The 19,113-nt window shown below is 33.6% G+C and overlaps 6 protein-coding genes across 6 annotated transcripts; all 6 read left to right on the forward strand.

Moving 5' to 3' along the window:
• Positions 1 to 192: 192 nt before the first annotated feature.
• NAEGRDRAFT_66530 (phosphoesterase family protein) lies at positions 193 to 1,358 on the forward strand (the record flags this gene model as incomplete). The annotated part of the gene is made up of 2 exons (XM_002678329.1): positions 193 to 867; positions 912 to 1,358. 2 exons carry the CDS (start codon positions 193 to 195, stop codon positions 1,356 to 1,358), a joined length of 1,122 nt encoding a protein of 373 aa, XP_002678375.1.
• Positions 1,359 to 1,817: 459 nt separating this feature from the next.
• On the forward strand, positions 1,818 to 4,795 carry NAEGRDRAFT_79423 (NHL repeat domain-containing protein; the record flags this gene model as incomplete). The annotated part of the gene is made up of 1 exon (XM_002678330.1): positions 1,818 to 4,795. The coding sequence occupies one exon, from the start codon at positions 1,818 to 1,820 to the stop codon at positions 4,773 to 4,775; it is 2,958 nt and encodes a 985-aa protein (XP_002678376.1). The 3' UTR covers positions 4,776 to 4,795.
• Positions 4,796 to 5,457: 662 nt separating this feature from the next.
• On the forward strand, positions 5,458 to 7,551 carry NAEGRDRAFT_77350 (fatty acid desaturase family protein). Its single transcript, XM_002678331.1, has 3 exons — positions 5,458 to 5,553; positions 5,903 to 6,381; positions 6,566 to 7,551. Exons 2-3 carry the CDS (start codon positions 5,903 to 5,905, stop codon positions 7,515 to 7,517), a joined length of 1,431 nt encoding a protein of 476 aa, XP_002678377.1. The 5' UTR covers positions 5,458 to 5,553; the 3' UTR covers positions 7,518 to 7,551.
• A 311-nt stretch (positions 7,552 to 7,862) lies between these two features.
• NAEGRDRAFT_66534 (uncharacterized protein) lies at positions 7,863 to 8,177 on the forward strand (the record flags this gene model as incomplete). Its single annotated transcript, XM_002678332.1, has 1 exon — positions 7,863 to 8,177. One exon carries the CDS (start codon positions 7,863 to 7,865, stop codon positions 8,175 to 8,177), a length of 315 nt encoding a protein of 104 aa, XP_002678378.1.
• Positions 8,178 to 12,501: 4,324 nt separating this feature from the next.
• NAEGRDRAFT_4896 (uncharacterized protein) lies at positions 12,502 to 12,987 on the forward strand (the record flags this gene model as incomplete). Its single annotated transcript, XM_002678333.1, has 2 exons — positions 12,502 to 12,595; positions 12,653 to 12,987. Coding segments are annotated over 2 exons (429 nt in total), but the record flags the coding sequence as incomplete, so codon positions are not given.
• A 1,456-nt stretch (positions 12,988 to 14,443) lies between these two features.
• NAEGRDRAFT_66536 (uncharacterized protein) lies at positions 14,444 to 14,809 on the forward strand (the record flags this gene model as incomplete). The annotated part of the gene is made up of 1 exon (XM_002678334.1): positions 14,444 to 14,809. The coding sequence occupies one exon, from the start codon at positions 14,444 to 14,446 to the stop codon at positions 14,807 to 14,809; it is 366 nt and encodes a 121-aa protein (XP_002678380.1).
• Between the last annotated feature and the right edge of the window lie 4,304 nt (positions 14,810 to 19,113).

Here is a 19,113-nt window from a genome sequence, read left to right on the forward strand (position 1 = left end):
AAATTTATAGATTTTACAATGAGATCAAAGATCATGAAAATTGAGTTGTTGACTTCTAGCGGAAAATTGAAGATTGAAAATATTATTGAATAAGACACTTTACAAAAATTGGATAAAAATGGAAATTTGATAAGAGATGGACGAAACCCTTTGAAATTTCAAAAATCAATTTTCCTAAACATCAACAAAAAAATGTCTCTTCAAGGTTGGACCCTTTCGAATAACATAATCTTCTTCCTCCTCTTGTTGGTTTCCACAACTTTCGTCTATTGTGATTTTCAACCAAGAGAGCTTCATCTTGCATTCACCAACAATCCAAATGAACTTGTTGTTTCCTTCCACACTTCAAACTATTCGGAACAACTTTTAGGTAAACCTCTCATCACCTTCAGCACAAGTGAAAATTTAGCAAATTACGAAACTGCAAGTATTGGAAGTGTTGTTACAAGTTATGGAGATTCGTCCAAGACAGGATTTGATTTTCATGTCCTGTTAACAAATTTGAAATTTGCTACCAAGTATTACTACAAGTGTGGATTTGAAAAGGCAGAATTCTTATCCGAAACTTTCTTCTTTTACACAAGAACTGATCCGATGTCAGACGAAAGTAAGGAGACCACTATTGTTATCTATGGTGATCAAGGAACAACCAACAGCAAATATGTTATTGCTCAAACTCAAGGTTTCGTCTCAAATTTCCTTCAAAAATCAAAGAATAAGAATTTATTCATTTATCATTTAGGTGACATTGGTTACGCTGACGATTTTGCTGGTGCAATGTATCAACCAATTTGGACTAAATACATGCAAATGATGAATAGAATTATGCCATATGTTCCATATATGGTTTGTGTTGGAAATCATGAAGTAAGTTTATTTGGAGCAATTATTTATTCGAATCTACTTATTAGAATGGTCCTCAAAATAAGCCATATGATGAATTTGAAGCTGGTTTCCAAGCTTACAATCACAGATTCTTCATGCCAAGTAGAAACGATTCCTCAATCGGTCACAACATGTGGTACACTTTCAAACAAGGATTAATCACATTCATTGCAACCGATACTGAAACTAATTTCCCTCAATCATTCTTCCCTCAATATGATAATCTCTTTTCTGGAAATAAGAATCAATTAATTTGGTTGGAAGAAACTTTGAAGAATGTCGATAGAAAGGAAACTCCATTTTTGATTATTGTTGGACATCGTCCAATTTATTCATCAGATTATGCATTTTCTGATATTCCTGGAAATATTATTGGAGAATCTCTTAGATTACAAGCAGCATTTGAAGATTTATTGTACAAATATCATGTTGATATTGCATTTTATGGACATGTTCATTCCTATGGTAAGTGAATTCTTGAATTTTCCAAATATTTAACAATTTTTTGTAATCTTTGTAAAATATTTTTCAATTATTTCATTATTTAATTATTGGAAATTGATATCAATTTCTCGAGTAGAAAGAACTCATCCAGTCTACAAAACTAAAGTAGAATCCAAAACCAACATGCACAATCTCAGATATCCAATTCACATTGTCAATGGAGCTGGTGGAAATATCGAAGGTTTGACAGCAACCAAAGATTATCATTTTGGACATGAATGGACTGCTTCCATTTACAATAAGGATGAAGGTTTTGGAGTCCTCAAAACTTCTTCTGATTCCAAAGTCAACTCGTTAACATTTAATTATTTTGCTGCCACAACTGGACAACAAGTTGACACATTCACCATAACCAAGGACATTTAATAAATGTCAAGGTCAATCATTTCACCTGCAGACAAATGACGTTTTTAACATCACAAAAAAACATGTCTCTGCATCACCTAATCTTGGTTGCTTTGCTCATCTCAGCACAATTTGTTTGCTTTTCACAACAGCAAGCAACCATGGCGCCAAGTGTCAGCCACATGCTTCTTGCTGGCGGAAACACACCTTTCGGCTATTATGGAAATACGAAAGGTCTCACTCCTTCTTCCATCTTGTGTGGTCAAGATGATTTCATCTACAGTGTGGACACAAGCGTTGCTGGTATCAAAATAGCCAAATTACTACCTAGCGGCGTTATTTCCTCTTCTTTTGGCACTGACCATAGCTCAGCCACAGGAAGAACACTGGGAATGGCTTCGTATCCTGATGGCTCTGCTGCTGGAAAGTATTTTGTCTATGAATTGGATCCTGTAACCAAAATCCTAACCAAGAATTCAGTGAGTTTGAATGCTAATGGACCTGTTGGAACTATTCCAATGGCTGCAGAGGTGATAAGTGATCCAAGTGGATTGGCTGTCACATCAAATGGTGATTTACTATTTTCAGATAGTAAGGCGAATGTTATTCGAAGAATTAACATGACAGCACCTGGATTGGATGGAAATTACACAACAACAATTGTTGCTGGAGTTGTTGGAGCATCTGGATATGGTGGAGAATCTGTTGTGGCCACAGGAGCAATTTTATCTTCACCAACAGGAATAACTGTATTTGGAAATGCTTTTTATTTTGCTGAAACTTCTCTTAATATTATTCGAAAGGTTGACATGCAAACTGGATTATTGACAACTGTTGCTGGAATACAAGGTCAAAGTGGTGATAGTGGAGAGGGTTATTTGGCCACATCAGCATTTCTGAATGGTCCTCAATCAGTTGCCTTTAATAGCAATGGTGATATGTTCATTTCTGACTCAAAAAATAACAAAATCAAAAAGGTGTTTTTCAATAATGGAACTATTATCACAATTGCTGGAACTGGAAGTGCTAATTTTACTGGAGATGGATCAAATGCCAAGTTTGCAACTTTGAATTTGCCAACATTTATTTCAGTTTCCAATTCAACTGGTGACATTTATATTATTGATTCTCAAAATTACAGAATTAGAAAGATTACTGCAAGTACCAATGTTATTTCCACATTTCTAGGCAATGGACTTTCGAGAAATTACGGTGAAAATATTTCAGCTGGTGCAGCTTCTTTCAATTCCCCAGTTGGTTTCACATTTTCTTTGGCTTATCCTAATAATGTGATTTATGTTGCTGATACAGGAAATCATAGAATTAGATCATTCTCTCAATTCTATTCTGGCAGAAATATTGTAACTGTGGCAGGTTTACCGAGACCTGGACTTGGAGGTGAGAATTTGCCTGCCTTATCAAGTTCTTTCAATTTTCCATCTAATTTGGTGTTTCATCCAATTTCAGGAGATTTACTAATAGTCGATACCCAAAATCATAGAATTAGAAGTATGAGCAAGAGTACATCCTTCGTTAAAACAATTGCTGGAACTGGAATAGCAGGTTACAATGGAGAGGGTATGCTTTCGAATATGACCAAAATGAACTCACCATCTGGCATTGCAGTCCTAAGTACTGGTGAGATTATCTTTGCAGATACATTCAACAATTTGGTAAGAATGATTAATTTGCAAGGTATCGTTTCAATATTTAGTTCTAATGTTTCTGCACCTGTTGGTATTGCTGTCAATTCAAAAGATGAAATTTATATTGGTGATAGTGGTAATCAAAGAGTATTACGCTGTACCAAACAAGGAGTTTGTGTTACATTTGCTGGTACAAAGGGAGTTAAGGGTTATTATCCAAGCAGTTCCAAAGTTGCTGTTCCAGTTTCTCAAGTTTTATTCACTCAACCAACTTACATTGCACCTAATAATGCAGGAGATGTTTATGTGGTGGATAGTGGAAATGGAAGAATTGTTAAAATTGCAAGAGATGGAAAAGCTGCTAATGTTTTGAATAATTTGGTCAATCCAGGAAATATTGCATTCAATGAATATGAACAAAGTCCAATCTTTATCAGTTCTGATATAGTTCATGAGTTAAAGTCCACATGTAACTCCAATTATGTGCTCTCCATTTATGATTATGAATGTAATTTGATAACATGTTCTGGAGTTGCCTTGACAAACAGTTCTGTATGCTCCTCGCACGGAGTTTGTGCCTCAATGGACACATGTATCTGCAACACGGATGATACCTATTTTGGAAAGAATTGTGAGTTTAAACTATGTAATGGAGCTCAAATTTCATCCACTCAACCATGTGTAGCTCAACAATCACCATCCACAAAGGAAATCAAAGTTGAAACAATTTTAATCTCTTCATTGAATGCAAAGAATGTTACTTTTGACAAGTTTGAAACCATTCAAGTAACCTTCCCTTCTTCAATCGTTTCTCAATTGAATAGCACAGGTTCAGTTTCAGGCAATCTCAACATTGACCTCGTCAGTTCAGTTGTAAATCAAACTTTGGACAATTCACTCAATAGCTTATCAGAAAACAATACAATTTTCCTAGTGAGCTCCATTGTGACAATTTCACTATTTGACAGAGACACTGGAAAGGAAATTTCAGTCAAGCAACTCAGTGAACCAATCAATATTCAAATGAAATCCATCTCTGTTCCGAATTCCCTCCTTGAAAACCGTGAATTCTCCTTTGTGTGCATGTACCTAGACATTTCCTCCAACACTTGGAAAACCGATGGTGTTGAAACCATTATTCAAAACTTACAAAACACCACAGAAACATTGACCTTCTCCACCCTATGCAGAACCACACACTTGACCAGTTTCGCAGTCATTGATCCAACCTATAAAAAAGCCTCAAAATCTGATTCAAACAATAGCAATCTCCTCGATCTTGGCACCATCATTGGAATTGCTGTAGGAGGTGGTGCAGGTCTCTTAATTGTTTGCACCATGATGGTTCTCGCCATTGTTGTATTGGTTGTTTGCTGTGTGAAAAAGAGAAAGTAAATTGTTATCAAGTTCATCCAGTCTGGACCTCTTTTGGATGTCTCGAATATTGAGCTTGTTCAAAAACCTTGTTGAAATATCTTAATCAGGCTGCAAGACCCAAACATCGCAGTGGAATGATTCCTCAACCTTGAACATTTCTACTCCTTCACAACTACTGTTCCTTTTAAGGCGAATTGGGGTTGTTGAATCTCAAAACGCCTTGTTTTCAATAGCTGCATGGATAATGAGAAGCATTGGTCAATATCCGTTTCAATATCCTCATGCCATTATTCAGTCAATTTAATACGTCCTGCTTAATAGCGCACTGACAAACATCATCAGCATCACGTCAAATATTATTCCTCAACTACTACTTTCTCTCAATGATTGAAGATGATTACTTCTTTCTTTTTTGGGCTATCAAACAAAAGTGTGTGCCAACAAACAACCCATTCGATATTGAAGTATTCCTTCTATTAAATCCCTCGCGAATTCTTGTTGGTGTTTTTCGCTTCTCCTCAACAGCGATTCAGAAGACTTTCGATTTGAGCGCCAAAATGGTGCGACCTCAAGCAACAATTGTTTTGCATTTTGGTGTGTGGTGAAGTGGTTTTGTTGTATGAAAATTGTTCGGACAGCTCCTTTGTACCACTTGAAGTATTTTAGGTGAAGCATTTTCAGTAATACAACAAAAAAAACCCTCAACAACAACTAGAAGGCGAACTGTTGCTCTCAAGAGATTCCATTATACACTAACGAGCTAGGTACGAAAAGGTTCTTTTGAGTTAAATAGAAGGTAGGTAATATTATCAATGATTACAGTCTTGCTGATTATATTGTTCTTGTATTGTTCATCGTCATCTTTTTGTATTTTCATATTGCGTTATCTTTGGTCTTCTTTCGTCATCATTATCCAATAATAATAATTATTGCTTGCTTACTTGCCCGTTGGTGTTATTAATATATTTGATGACCGTCCTCATCACTATGAATTTCACCGATATGGAATGAATATCAATTATGGACAAATGTGCAAATTGTCCTCATCGACACCCAACAACAACATCCACAATTTATGCTTTGTTTATTTAACACACTCAACGAATCATCATGATGAATTAAAAAATTGCAACAATAACATCTAGATGTCAACGCTAACACAAAGAAGCAATACCAAACAAAAACAAGGTTTGGCAGCAACACCATCATCTCACGATGTTGCCAAGAACAAGGACAATAAGAAATCACCATTCAGAGCTATTCACTACAACAAGGATATTGTACAAACAACACCAGAAACACAATGGAGACCATATCCATGGTGTTTGTGGCCTGATTGGGTCAGTGGTGTTATGGGAATGTGTGTGATGGCTCCACTCACTCCTCCTCTCATTGTCTTGTTGACATTATCTAATGTTTGGATGGCTGCTATGCAGTGGTCCTGGAGCAAGTTTTTGAGTGTAACACCTCTCATCAGATCCATTCCTGACCTTGTTTATGAAAAGTTTGCCAAGTGGGCAGCCAAAAAGACCTTGAATGATGAAAAGAATTCTGAATTTATTCCTTCTCTAATTTGGTTGACCGTATTGTGCCCAACCATTCTTGCTGTTTCAACCTATAGATTGTACGTTGTTATTGTTAATTGTTTTATATTAATATTATCAATATTTTCACATTAATCCATGTGAAAAACATTAATAATTAACATTTCACACATTCCAACAACAAATTGGAACCCTCATCAACGATTTTCTTGTCACACAACGAACTCTTTTTCAATGTCACAACAATCAAATGAATCACAACAGCTATCATTATGGATTTGAATTCTCTACCTTCTTCCTTTTCCACTTGTTACGTTTGGGACCTCGTTTCCGTTTCTTCACTCACTTGCACGTTCTTCTCCACAAAGAAGGACACGACCATGATGGTTTCTTTAGTTCAAAGAAGACCAAATTATTACACCTTTTAAACCATTGGTATGTTCAATGGTTCTTGGGTCCATTCTATGGTCAAGTTCCAAACTCCTACTGTATTGGTCACAACAAGATCCATCACAAGTATGACAATGGTTTGGATGATGTTCACACAAATATTGACTTGGATCGTACTTCATCATGGAGTTTCATTATGTATGCTCCAAGATTTGGTGGCTATTGGGTTGGTATTACACCATTCTTCCATTTCCTCTTCACTGAAGAATACCAATTTGCTTGGGATATCTTGAAGGGAATGATTCTCTATTATGGAATTTGGGTTCTTGGATACTTTACTTTGGGATTCACTTATACTTTCTGTTACTTGATTTATCCACAATTGGAAGCCATCACTTTCTTTGCTGCCATTTCTTATATGTGGCATTTGTGGATTGATCCAAAGGATCCAACTAATCCATACATTAACTCTGTCACAATTGTTAAGGGTCACGATAACGTTTGGGGAGAAGATTACCATGCCATTCACCACCATGCTGTTCATGTTCACTGGAAGGATGCTGATGATCACTATGATGATCATGAAAGTGAATATGGAGAAAATCAAGCAACAATTTTCACTGATTGTGAAGAAGGTGTCTTGTTGTACTGGGTATTTAGTGGTCAATGGGATGAAATTGCTTCTCACTTTGTCGATATGTCTGGTAAGATGACCCATGATGAAAAGAAGGAACTTTTAATTAATAGAGCCAAATGTACTTTTGGTAAAAAGACACAATATGGGTGGTCTCACATGTTAAAGTTCTTTACCTCTAGTAAGAATTAAATTTTAAAAACAAATAAATTAAAAATTAATCATTAAAAAATGAGTGAAGAAATCATCGTGATCTTGAAACTGGATCATCACATCGGATCTGGAGTTTTAACTAATTTTTATAGGACCACTGCCAAGTTAGAGAGTAAACTAATCAACTATTCACAATATCTTTCATTATTCAAAGGTGAATTAAAGATCCACACACGTCCAAGATTATTATTCAGATCGAGCAGGGATGGATTTTCTCTTTCTGATTTTCATTCACGATGTGATAATCAATTCAAACTTGTAATTATTGTAAAATCACAAGAGGGTGATTTATTTGGAGGATACACAACTAAGAATATCAATACAATGCCAAAATCTACATATGACTCTGTGGGGGATAATGATTCATTTACTTTTCAATTTGATGAAGAAAAATTGCATATTTTCAGATTGTTGCCTTCGAGGTTGGAAACTGCCTTGCATCGATATGAGTTAACTTATCTTTTTGCCTTTTCTTGGAGTTTCTGGATTTGTGAAGATGCCAATACTAAAATATCTGGTTCACATGAGTCAACAACTGAAAATATACTTCCAGAATGTAGATTACCAGTTGGAAAAAAGTATTTTGGTGGATTGACTTTTCGTGTTGAGGATATGGAAGTTTTCAAGATTGAGGAATAGTATTGTGTGCTATAGTTACATTTAGTAAATTCTGGAGGTAAAAACATGATCAGCATTCACAAGTTTTGATACGTGATCAGAAATTATATTTACCACCAATATCTAAATCTGTGGACCATTTAAAACCATATTTATCATTCCAACTGATATCATTTTCACAATCTTTTTCTCGGGAATTCAAGTAATTTCCTTCCACAACAAGACGAAACAAAAATCAATTGGAATTACATCATTTTTTAATATTTAAATTTTAGATTAATTTTCAAAAATTACGTAATTGGATGGTGTGTTACTTTGTTTCATCCGAAACTTTAAGTGGAACACAACTTGGCACACTAAAGTCATCCATCATGTGAAAAGAAAAATGCGCAGACTGCTCGTTTTGCTGAGTTTATTCTTGTTTATTCAGCTTGGTTATTCGAAACTGGTTGAGTATAGATGGGAACCTATCAGTGGTGTGGCCAAATTTTCAACATCTTTTGCCAATGCATACCAATCCGAAAATCAGCCAGAAATTATATATTTTCAGGAATCTTCTTTTCGTATATTTAAATATAATCAAACTTCTGGTGATCGAAAATTATTGCTTGGTTGTTATACTAGTAGTATTTGTATGCCCGAGAATTCGGTTTCTACTGGTGATATCAATAGTGCAACTACCATTGATCTCACCATTACTGCTTTTCATGTGGACGAAACTTCATACGAAACTATTTATGTTGCTACCCACAAGCAGATCTACAAATTTCAAAATGGAAATTTAATTCTTCTTTCCAAGCAGTTAGGAGCTTCCACTACCATTCAGGAAGGTTCAGCACTTTCGAATACCACTTTCACCAAAATTGGTTCAATTTCTAGGGATCCTATTGGAAACTTGTATATTTGTGAGGAATCAAACCTATATAGAGTTGATTTAAACGGAATTATTAATTTTATGAGTTTGCGAGGTGGATTTACGCTAACCAAGAAAGATGGCTTTTCAAACGAAACAATTTTTTCAACTTATATTTCGAATATAAGATATCACAAGGGATACTTGTATGGATGTGATTTATTCTCAATATTCAAGATTAATTTACAAACATGGTGGATGACTGTCATTCAAGGGAGACAATTTGATGGAAATACCAATGATGGACCTGCTTTGGATGCTAAAGTGAATTTTGTGTATGGATTTGCAGTTTCTCCTCTTGATGATTCAATTTATCTTACAAATTTAGGATATTGGAAAGTGATTAATCAAACTACTGGGAATATTTCGACCATTTTGTTGTTCGATTCATCCATTGCATCACCAACTTTTTTCTCACCAAATCATATTTTAAATGGACAAACTATAATGAAAACTGATTTGTCCCTTAAACAAGTTTATCCAATTTTAACTATTAATGGAGCTATTAATGATGGTACTAATGTGCAAAATAGAGTGTTTGATTCAATAGCTGCTATTGCGTTCAATCAATCAAGTAATGAACTATTAATTGCTGATTCTAATTTTGGATTTAATTTGAAGAAAGTGGATTTGACAACTGGAACTGTGTCTACCATTACATTAATAGACAAATTTTCAAATGTTTCATGTTGGAATTCTTCTGAAGAGACTAATGAGAGTTTTATCCGTTCAAAATTCATTCCCAATGCATTACAACTCAGAAATTCTGATTTATACGTTTCATCAACTCAGATGATTCAAAAAATAGATGTATCTAAAGGAAATGGTTGTTTCTATGCTGGTTCCATTACTGGTGATAGATTAAGAAAGGAAGGTCCTCCGTCCTCAATAATTTTGAAAAATCCAACAGGAATATTCTGTCTCGATTCATTTTCTACGATTTATATTGCAGATACTGATAATCATAGAATTCTCAAATATATCTCAAAAGAAATGGTAGAGGTTATTGCTGGTATTGGAGTTCAGGGATTTTCTGGTGATGGAGGTTTGGCAATTAATGCTCAATTAGACAAACCTCATTCAGCTCATTTTGATAAGATTTCTGGGAATATTTACATTGCTGACAGTGGAAACCACAGAATTAGAATGATATTTCCTAATGGAACAATAACCACAATTGTTGGAAGTGGTACTAATGGATTTAATGGAGATGGATTGAATCCATTAGAAACTCATCTCAACTTACCAAAATATGTATTCTATGATTCTGAAATTTTATACATTTCAGATTCTTTCAATCATAGAGTCAGATCTTTTTTCAATGGAACTATAAGTACAGTATTAGGAAATGGAATTACTGGATCTAGACTTGTTCCCAATAATCCTAAAGAAACTCAATTGAATTCACCATTTGGATTGTTTGTTTCAAATTATAATCTCTTTGTAGCAGGTAAGTTTCTCTTTCCTACTAGTTAGGATACATTAATTTATATTAGATACTTATAATCACAGAATATTGTGTGTTTATTATGATTCCAAGGTTGAAATCATTGCTGGAACAGGTGAATCAGGTAAGTTTCTAATACATTAATGAATATTGATGAGAATAGGATATAATGGTGATGGTATGGTTGCAACACAGGCAAAACTCTTCCTACCAAGTATGGTATCTGTAGTTGACCAATCTATTATTTATATTGCTGATACTGCTAATAACAAAATTCGTATAATTTCTAGAGGTGTTATTTCATCCTTCTATGAAAAAATAATATCTCCAATTGGTTTATGCCCAGAAGTGTCATATTTTGCTTATACAGCAGGAAATTTAGTTTTATCAAATGGTCGAACGGAACCACTTGTAGGAGGTATTGCAGATGGATTGAATGTCTTTTATGCTAATGTAAATCCCACAAGAATTCTGTTAACTACAGACAACAAGATGGTCATTTCGGAATCTGAAACTAATAGGATTAGAATGATTGATAATATTAAGGGAGGTATCAAGACAATTTCTGGAACAGGTAAATTTGGATTTAGTGGAGATGATAATGCTGCAAACCTTGCCATGCTAGCTTCTCCAACTGGATTAGCACAAGGAGTAGATTCCAATTTGATTTATTTTGCTGATTCAAGTAATAATAGAATCAGAGTAGTAACTGGTGCCTCAACTTTGACATCATTAATAATGACAAAAGCTGGAACAGGAGATCAATCATATTCTTTTCCTGATTTACCGATAGATCCACTGAAGGCCAAGTTCAATACTCCAAGATTAGTGTCTAGGTTAAGCAATGGAAATATTCTGATTGGAGACACTCTCAACTATCGAATTCAGATGATTTCGAATACTGAAAATGGCGAGAAATTACGAACCATAGTCAATGTAGCAGACGCATATGGAAGTTCAGTAATTACAGACATGGTTGTGACCGAGCAAAATATAATTCTCGTCTCCACTATGGATGCAATTTACAACCTCTTGCCCCTTTGTGATAAGGGGTATCAACTTGTGAATAACAATACTGAATGCCTTCCTATTTGTTTTGGATCTCTTGGGCAATTTTCCTGTTCAGGCAGAGGCAAATGTGTAGAGCCAGATAATTGCTCATGCCTTCAGGGACTCTACACAGGAAGTCAATGTGAAATTCCAATATGTAATGGAATTGCTGCAAATGAATCAAGCGTTTGTTCTTATATGAATGGTACTTGTGGAATCAATAATCAGTGTACATGCAAGGATGGATTTTATGGCAACATGTGTGAGAATCCAATTTGTTTCTCACAAATAGTTGGAGAATCATGCGGAGGTAGTCTCAGAGGAACTTGTATTCATAAGGATAGATGCTCATGCAATCAACATTTTACTGGAGAGCGTTGTGAATTAAGAATGTGTTCAGGAAAAAGTGAGAATGACACTAAAGTGTGTAATGGACATGGTAAATGTGTGGAAAATGGAAGATGTACCTGTGACGCTTTATATTCTGGTTTAGATTGTTCAGATATGAGTCAAATATATGCCTTAGGTATTAGTGCTTCTATTGTTCTATTGATATTGACTGTATTGGCTGTGGTTTCTATTATATTAGGATTAGTTGTTCATAGAAAGAATAGAAAGGAAAGAAAAATATTGGAAACTGAGCTATCTCTTGATGAGAGGTTGCTATCAACTACTGACGCATACGAAATGTCTATTTCTTCTGCTTCTAGTAATATTCATTCAACTAGTGATGATCCTTCCTCTTTTGTTATTCCTCTCCATAAAATTGGAATGGATAAACCAATCAAGGTAAGTTTACTTTCGAATATAACAATTATTTAACAATTTTAATACAGAGACTGGGAGAAGGTGGAATAGGAAGTGTATTCATGTCAAAATATAATGGAATGATCGTTGCAGTTAAAGTATTTGATTTAAATAACTTGAACATTTCGGAAGAAGATTTCAAAAATGAGGCTATTCTATTAAGCAAACTTCGTCATCCTAATATTATCAATTTTTACGGAGTTTCTACATCACCAACGAAACGTTACATAATTATGGAATGTTTGGATCAGAGTATGGAGAAGGTGATTGCCAAATTAGAGTTTAAACAATTAACTCTCTCATTGGATCAAAAATTGAAAATGATTCTTAATATTGCTAATGGAATTGAATATTTACACAGCTTGAAACCAAGAAAAATCATCCATCGTGATCTAAAACCACAAAATATTCTATTGGATTCGAATGGAAATTGTAAATTGTGTGATTTTGGATTGAGCAAATCCATTTCACAAGCAACTGTTTCTGCACTTACTAATCAGTTGGGTACACATTTCTACATGAGTCCAGAAATGTTTGATATTAATGCTGTTGATCCTACCTATGCTACTGCAGTTGATATTTACAGTTTCTCAATAATCATGTGGCAATTATTATTCGAAATCAAAGATCCCTACCTCTTTAAATCGTCAGAATTATTCCACAAATTGAAAACGAAATCACTTGAACAAGTCTCATCCTATCAGCTTACCAAAATGATTTGTGAAAATAATTATAGACCTTCTATTCCATTCCAATCTATCAACGAATGTACAGATTGGTGTACCGAATTTATGAAGTCAGAACTAGGAAATACTTCAACAATTTTCAAATTGGGCCAATTGATTAAAGAGTGTTGGCAAGCAGATCCAAAACTCAGACCAAGTATTGAACAAGTTGTAGATCAATTACAATCACTTGAGAATGAGCTTGTATAATGAAACGTTGGAAGTTGTCACAATTTGGCTTATTAAAAGTTTTTGTAAATCTTCTGGAAGTTGGTGAATCTCTTGGCTTTTTTACACTCAATATCCTTGTTGACCAAACTCAATTTCTTAGAGTCAATGAGGTAAAAGATCAAGTATAGCTTCATGTTGATGTTTCTCATTCTGGAAGGAATGTACTGTACAAGACCGTAATCATGTTGTATGAGATAACAATGTCTTATTTGAAGTGCGTAACTCCTTTAACATGATAACTTGTCGATACCAAAACATTCCATTTAAACCACCAAATACGATACGTTGACAACCCTTGACAAGATACAGCCAAAACAATGAAAGATTCCCTTAAAAAAGAATAGGATATCTCTGCTGCTACAGTGGAGACAAAGAAAACAAAGAAAAAAATGTCAACAGCATTCAACAGTACCTATATGAATGTCACCAATGATTTCTTTCCACCTGTGTGGACCAGCAGTACATCAATTGGTAACAGTGTCTTGTATCTCTCTCTGTACTCAATTTACTTGATTACTTTTATTATTCTATTCTCAAGGATAAATGGACGAATTAAGATCTTGAACGAAAGTGCAAAATCCAAATCACGGAATAAAGTGATAAAGAGGAACCACATTATCATATTTGCCTTCGTTCTGATTCTAATCCTTGTTGAAATGATTAATTTGATTTTACGAATTGTTGGAGATGGATTATCGCTCAATGCAAGAATGAAACTGGACAATAATATGCAAGTTCTCACCAGTGAATATCTTGCCATTTGGATAGTGAATGGATTTTCAACTTTATTCATGTATTCCAATTTCATCATGCTCTTTTTGATAATGTTTGTTGTTCAAATGATATTGTAAGTAATTCATCTGAAATAGTCAACTGAAAAATTGAAAGTTGGAGAACAGCCATGATTATGAGATCCATTTCAAAATTTGCATTTCGAAGAATTAAAGAAATATCCACAATATCCATTATCATCTCTGCAATTCTCATACTTACATGCAATATCTTTTTAGCTATTACCATACCCTTGACCAAAATGGGAATAATAGATAATAATGTCTACACCATTCCAAATTTTATTCTGCTACTCATTGTTGTTATATTATTTATCAAAGATATGCTTGTTGTTTTGATTTCTGGTTTCATGGTCATTCGAACCATTAAGAAATCCTTAGAAAAGAATAACAAATCAAAGAATGACAAGCTGGAGAACCCATTCATTGTCATAGTGTCCCTAATGATTGGTTTAGTATTGTGCATTTTCCTTCAAATCTTTGCAGGGGTATTGGCTGGTGTTTTGCTTAGTACGGAGCTAAAACACTTAAAGTTTCTGTGGCACTTTTTTAATGGATTGGGAATAATTGTATTTGCCATATTGAATTTGTGTTTATTCTATCCATTATTTGTACAAACACAAATGGTGTTTGAGGAATTACATATTGATGATGTCAAGTCAACTGTATCAAGTCAAGTACAATCTTGAGCCATGTAATCAGAAAAATTTCTTGTTTGTAAGAAACAATCAAGAATCAAGAGAGGTTGGTGAATTGACGGCTTGGGATGACTTTCAGATCAGGAATAAACTGACTGGCAACAAACTTGGAAAGCTCTAAATTTTGTGGAATGGATAATCCTTTGTTAACCTGTCATTCTCTCTCCGCACATATTCAGATCTTACAACTTATCATTGTGATGAATGATAGACTGATCTACATGTGTTAAAAACGTGTAATATGCTTGATATAACCAATAAAGTTTAGAATTTTCCAGAAATACCCTTTCGCCAAGATTTCATTTTGCCATATTTGGGATCTCCACAGAAACCACTATTGAAATATAAAATGTACAGATATGTGAGAAACATAATGTGGTGAAACTGATCAATAACTCGTTGAAATGACTGATATGGATTGCAAACTATTGTTTACTTGTCATGTAATTGTGACTAGACAGTGTCAATTCCACTAAAGTATTTCATACTGAATTGACATCATCAAATACACTTCTATACATCATATATATCATATAGAACTAGTTTTAATATTTGATATTGTGAACTGACTCTGTTGGATACCATCTCTATAAATATAGCTAGATGAAAAGTGTCAATATTTGTTTTCACATACATGTTACTATGGAGAGTCCTCATTATATCATCTAAATAGGTATTTCTACTTTCAGTGGAATTGACTTTAGAAATAAATATTTAGTTGACTTGAAGATATTGAGCAGGGAATATGAAACTTTCTCAGATTGTTCTCCTCATCTAGGGAAGTGTATTCATATTTTATAATAGTATGATATTTTGTAAAATGACTGAGATAGAATGTAATCTATGAATTGAAAGTTGACTTTTTGATAGATTGTTATTAATATCATAGTGAATTCAATTCTGACAGACTGAAATTGATACTATATGTATAATAGTATGATTAAACATACCTGGTAAAGTTACACGATGGTTGGATGTACTTTCATTGAGATAGAGTGTACACTTGGATATAAGCACTATTGACATTGAACATTAACTGACTGACTAATTGAAAGTAATACGAATTGTTTCCAAACTACTACCAGTGTATTAAATAGATGTATACTCTGTGTGGTATCAATTCTAGACTGATTGTACGTGTAATGAGTGAGTTGGAGTATAATCTATGACATCATGTCAAATTTCTATAGTAAATTGATAGAGTTGATATGGGGTTGGTTAGGATTCAGAGTTGATTTATTTGGGTTATTTAAGAGATTACTTATTGAAGATTCATATCATTGATTATATTTCTTATCATCTATAAATGATGTAAATTTGATGTTTTCATTTCTTGTATTGATAGATATATAAAGGTCAGGTCAGTACTAACTTTTGAAATATGGAGTTGGGTTGGTGGGGTTTGGGTGAGTTTTATACACTTTCATACAATAGAGTGATATTGAAATGTACCCTTTGATATTTCTGGATGGGTAGCATGATTTAGTGATGATTCCGACAATAAAAATCATATATTGTTCATATAATTATCAAGATATTGTATAATTTATTAAATATAAAGTGGGTAATATTGAATATTCTTTGTAGGAGCGGAAGCACTTATTCTTGTCAGTTGGAGTCAGTATTGTATTAAGGTTCATTTAAGGAATCTTAAAAAAATACAATAACAACTCACCTGCATCAACATCATCAAGTATATCATCTATATTGAATATAAAGCAACAGCAAGAATGTATGGAGTTGATTCAACATGATTATTGGATTGGAGAGATGGCAAAAATATTACTATTATTGTATTTGTCAAGTTGGAAGTACCCTCAGGATCATCAGCGAGGTTTCCTCTTCATCTCTTCTTGTTAGAGAGGTTTTTCATCCACAAGATGGTCATCTTCTTCAATTGAAGAGGTTGCTTTATTATTAAGCACTGAGAGAAGCGTTTTTAAATTTTATTTTGATGAAATAAATCAAAATTTATTACGCACAACACATCAAGAACAACAACAGCAACATGCTGATACACCATCATCATCACTGGGTGAATTGGCCATCATTGTTGTATAATTTCTTGGAATTTATTGGATTAACAGTAAATTTTGGAATTACTCTCCTATTGAAGATGGAACATCAGCAACATCACCAAGATGATATTTAATTGGATAGTATTGTTTTCAGGAGTGGTTTCACGCTTTTTGTGGGCTCTTTCAACATACCATCATAAGAATGGTCATCATCTTGTTGAGGGAAGATGTTCAACCTTGTTTTGGAAGGTAGAATATCTTACCACCACTCTATTCTCCTATTTTGATTGGATTGGTGGAGGTGCCACCACCTCTTCATACATTACATCAAGTTGAATCTTCCCTCCATCATTTGATGGGGGAGCAACTTCTCCCTTCCATATTGTTTAATAAATTATTGTTATTATCATATAATGATACAATTATTGTTGTTGTTTGTTGTTAATTGTTGTTCTTAATAGAAACCGACAATTCCCCCTTAATAAGTTATACAACCACTTGGTTATTCGTATGAATTATTTCTAGATAATAATGCTATAGCACTGTTGGTTCAGTGGTTGTATGTTGGAATGTCAATTAAGGGACGAGTGATCGATTCAGGGTTTTGGGTTTGGGTGGGTTTGGGTTTGGGTTAGACGAAAACCCATCGACGACTAACGAACGGCCAATATTGAGTATCTGAATTTCATATATGTCATTCAAATATTAATAAAAAGCTTATATTGTAACGAAGCAGTCATATCTCAAAGTAGTTATAGAGATAATCAACTCTGATAAAATAAAAGTTAGGTTTTCCCGGTATTACTCTATGAATATGGAGATCGCCGGTCTGGATTAAATATATGTAGTAGACATAAATATGAGTTGACTATATTCGCAAATAAATTTGAAAAATATCATTGCGTTCAAAAATAATAAGGCACTGCCTGAAATATTAAGGTTTTTACCCTAGTAGGTCTAAAATTTCAAAGTTGGGTTGAAATTTAAATTTTAATATATTGTAGATATATATATGAATAGATGATATTATGAATTAATCATGTTGAATCGGTGTATTTAACAAGTTACAACATGTCTAAATATTAACTTTTCAACATTTATTGTACTATTATATGAATGTTATTAGAATCATCATCAATCTCATATATATGATGTATAATGATGATTTTCACATTGTAGAAGTGTTGGAAGTATAATATATGATATCCTTAGTATACTGTACTCATTCTACCTTAATTGACCAAGATATTGAGCCATACTATGGAAACACTATACCAATTTATTAAACTTGTTAATATTGTAGTAAATATCAAATATAATCATATATAATTGAAATAATCATTATTGGATCCATACTCAGACTGTAGGAAGTCAACTTGTGTGAAAATGACAATATCGGTAATTGAAGGATGAATATCATACATGACTTAATTCCACTCATTGATACATGTCTAATTATCATATTTTATGATATGTAATTGAAATAATTGAAATCTATCATATATATAGGGAGATAACCAATTAGGATGAAAGTAGGGGAAATTAAGCTCACTATTTACCAGGTAAACACTTTCAATAAGGACCTACATATTTTATTTGATAATATCGTTTAACTATGCATTTTATCGATAAATACCTCGTTTCATGATGTAATATTCTATATTTCCAATTTGGGAAATGTTGCAATGTCAATACTCAATAGAAATATTGCCATAATACCAATTATTGATTATATATCATGAAACTGATATTATAGACTCTAATTGATGTATGTATGAATGTATGATAGAAATATTTCAATTTTGACATTTCTTAATGACATGGATAGTTCACTAAGGTAGTAACTTTGTCATATGACAACTATCTAAGATGATATTGAAATCATTCCAAAATTGATAATATGAGAGTATTTGATGATTATAACATGACTATATTGAATTAGAATTGATTCTAATCATTATTGACATGTAAGAATGCAACCTTTGATCCATTGGGTCAGTAACTTGACAGATATCCCATTTATATAGATATTGATTTCTATCACTCAGTAACGTTACCAATATCATTTATAAGAGTAGTGGTATTATATTCTATCTTGTTGCACATCTTGATATTGACTTGTCATATTGTCATGAGTAGTTACCTACATGGCTAAATGACATGAATACTGAATGATGTCCAAATGATATGAAATTGATAGGAACCTCATTATATGATGTTAATAACATACTGTATCAATTTGGTAATGAATCTCATTGTCCTTAGGGTACTTCCTTA

This window comes from Naegleria gruberi, assembly GCF_000004985.1.
Source record: "Naegleria gruberi genomic scaffold NAEGRscaffold_18, whole genome shotgun sequence".
NCBI lineage: Eukaryota > Heterolobosea > Eutetramitea > Acrasida > Naegleriidae > Naegleria > Naegleria gruberi.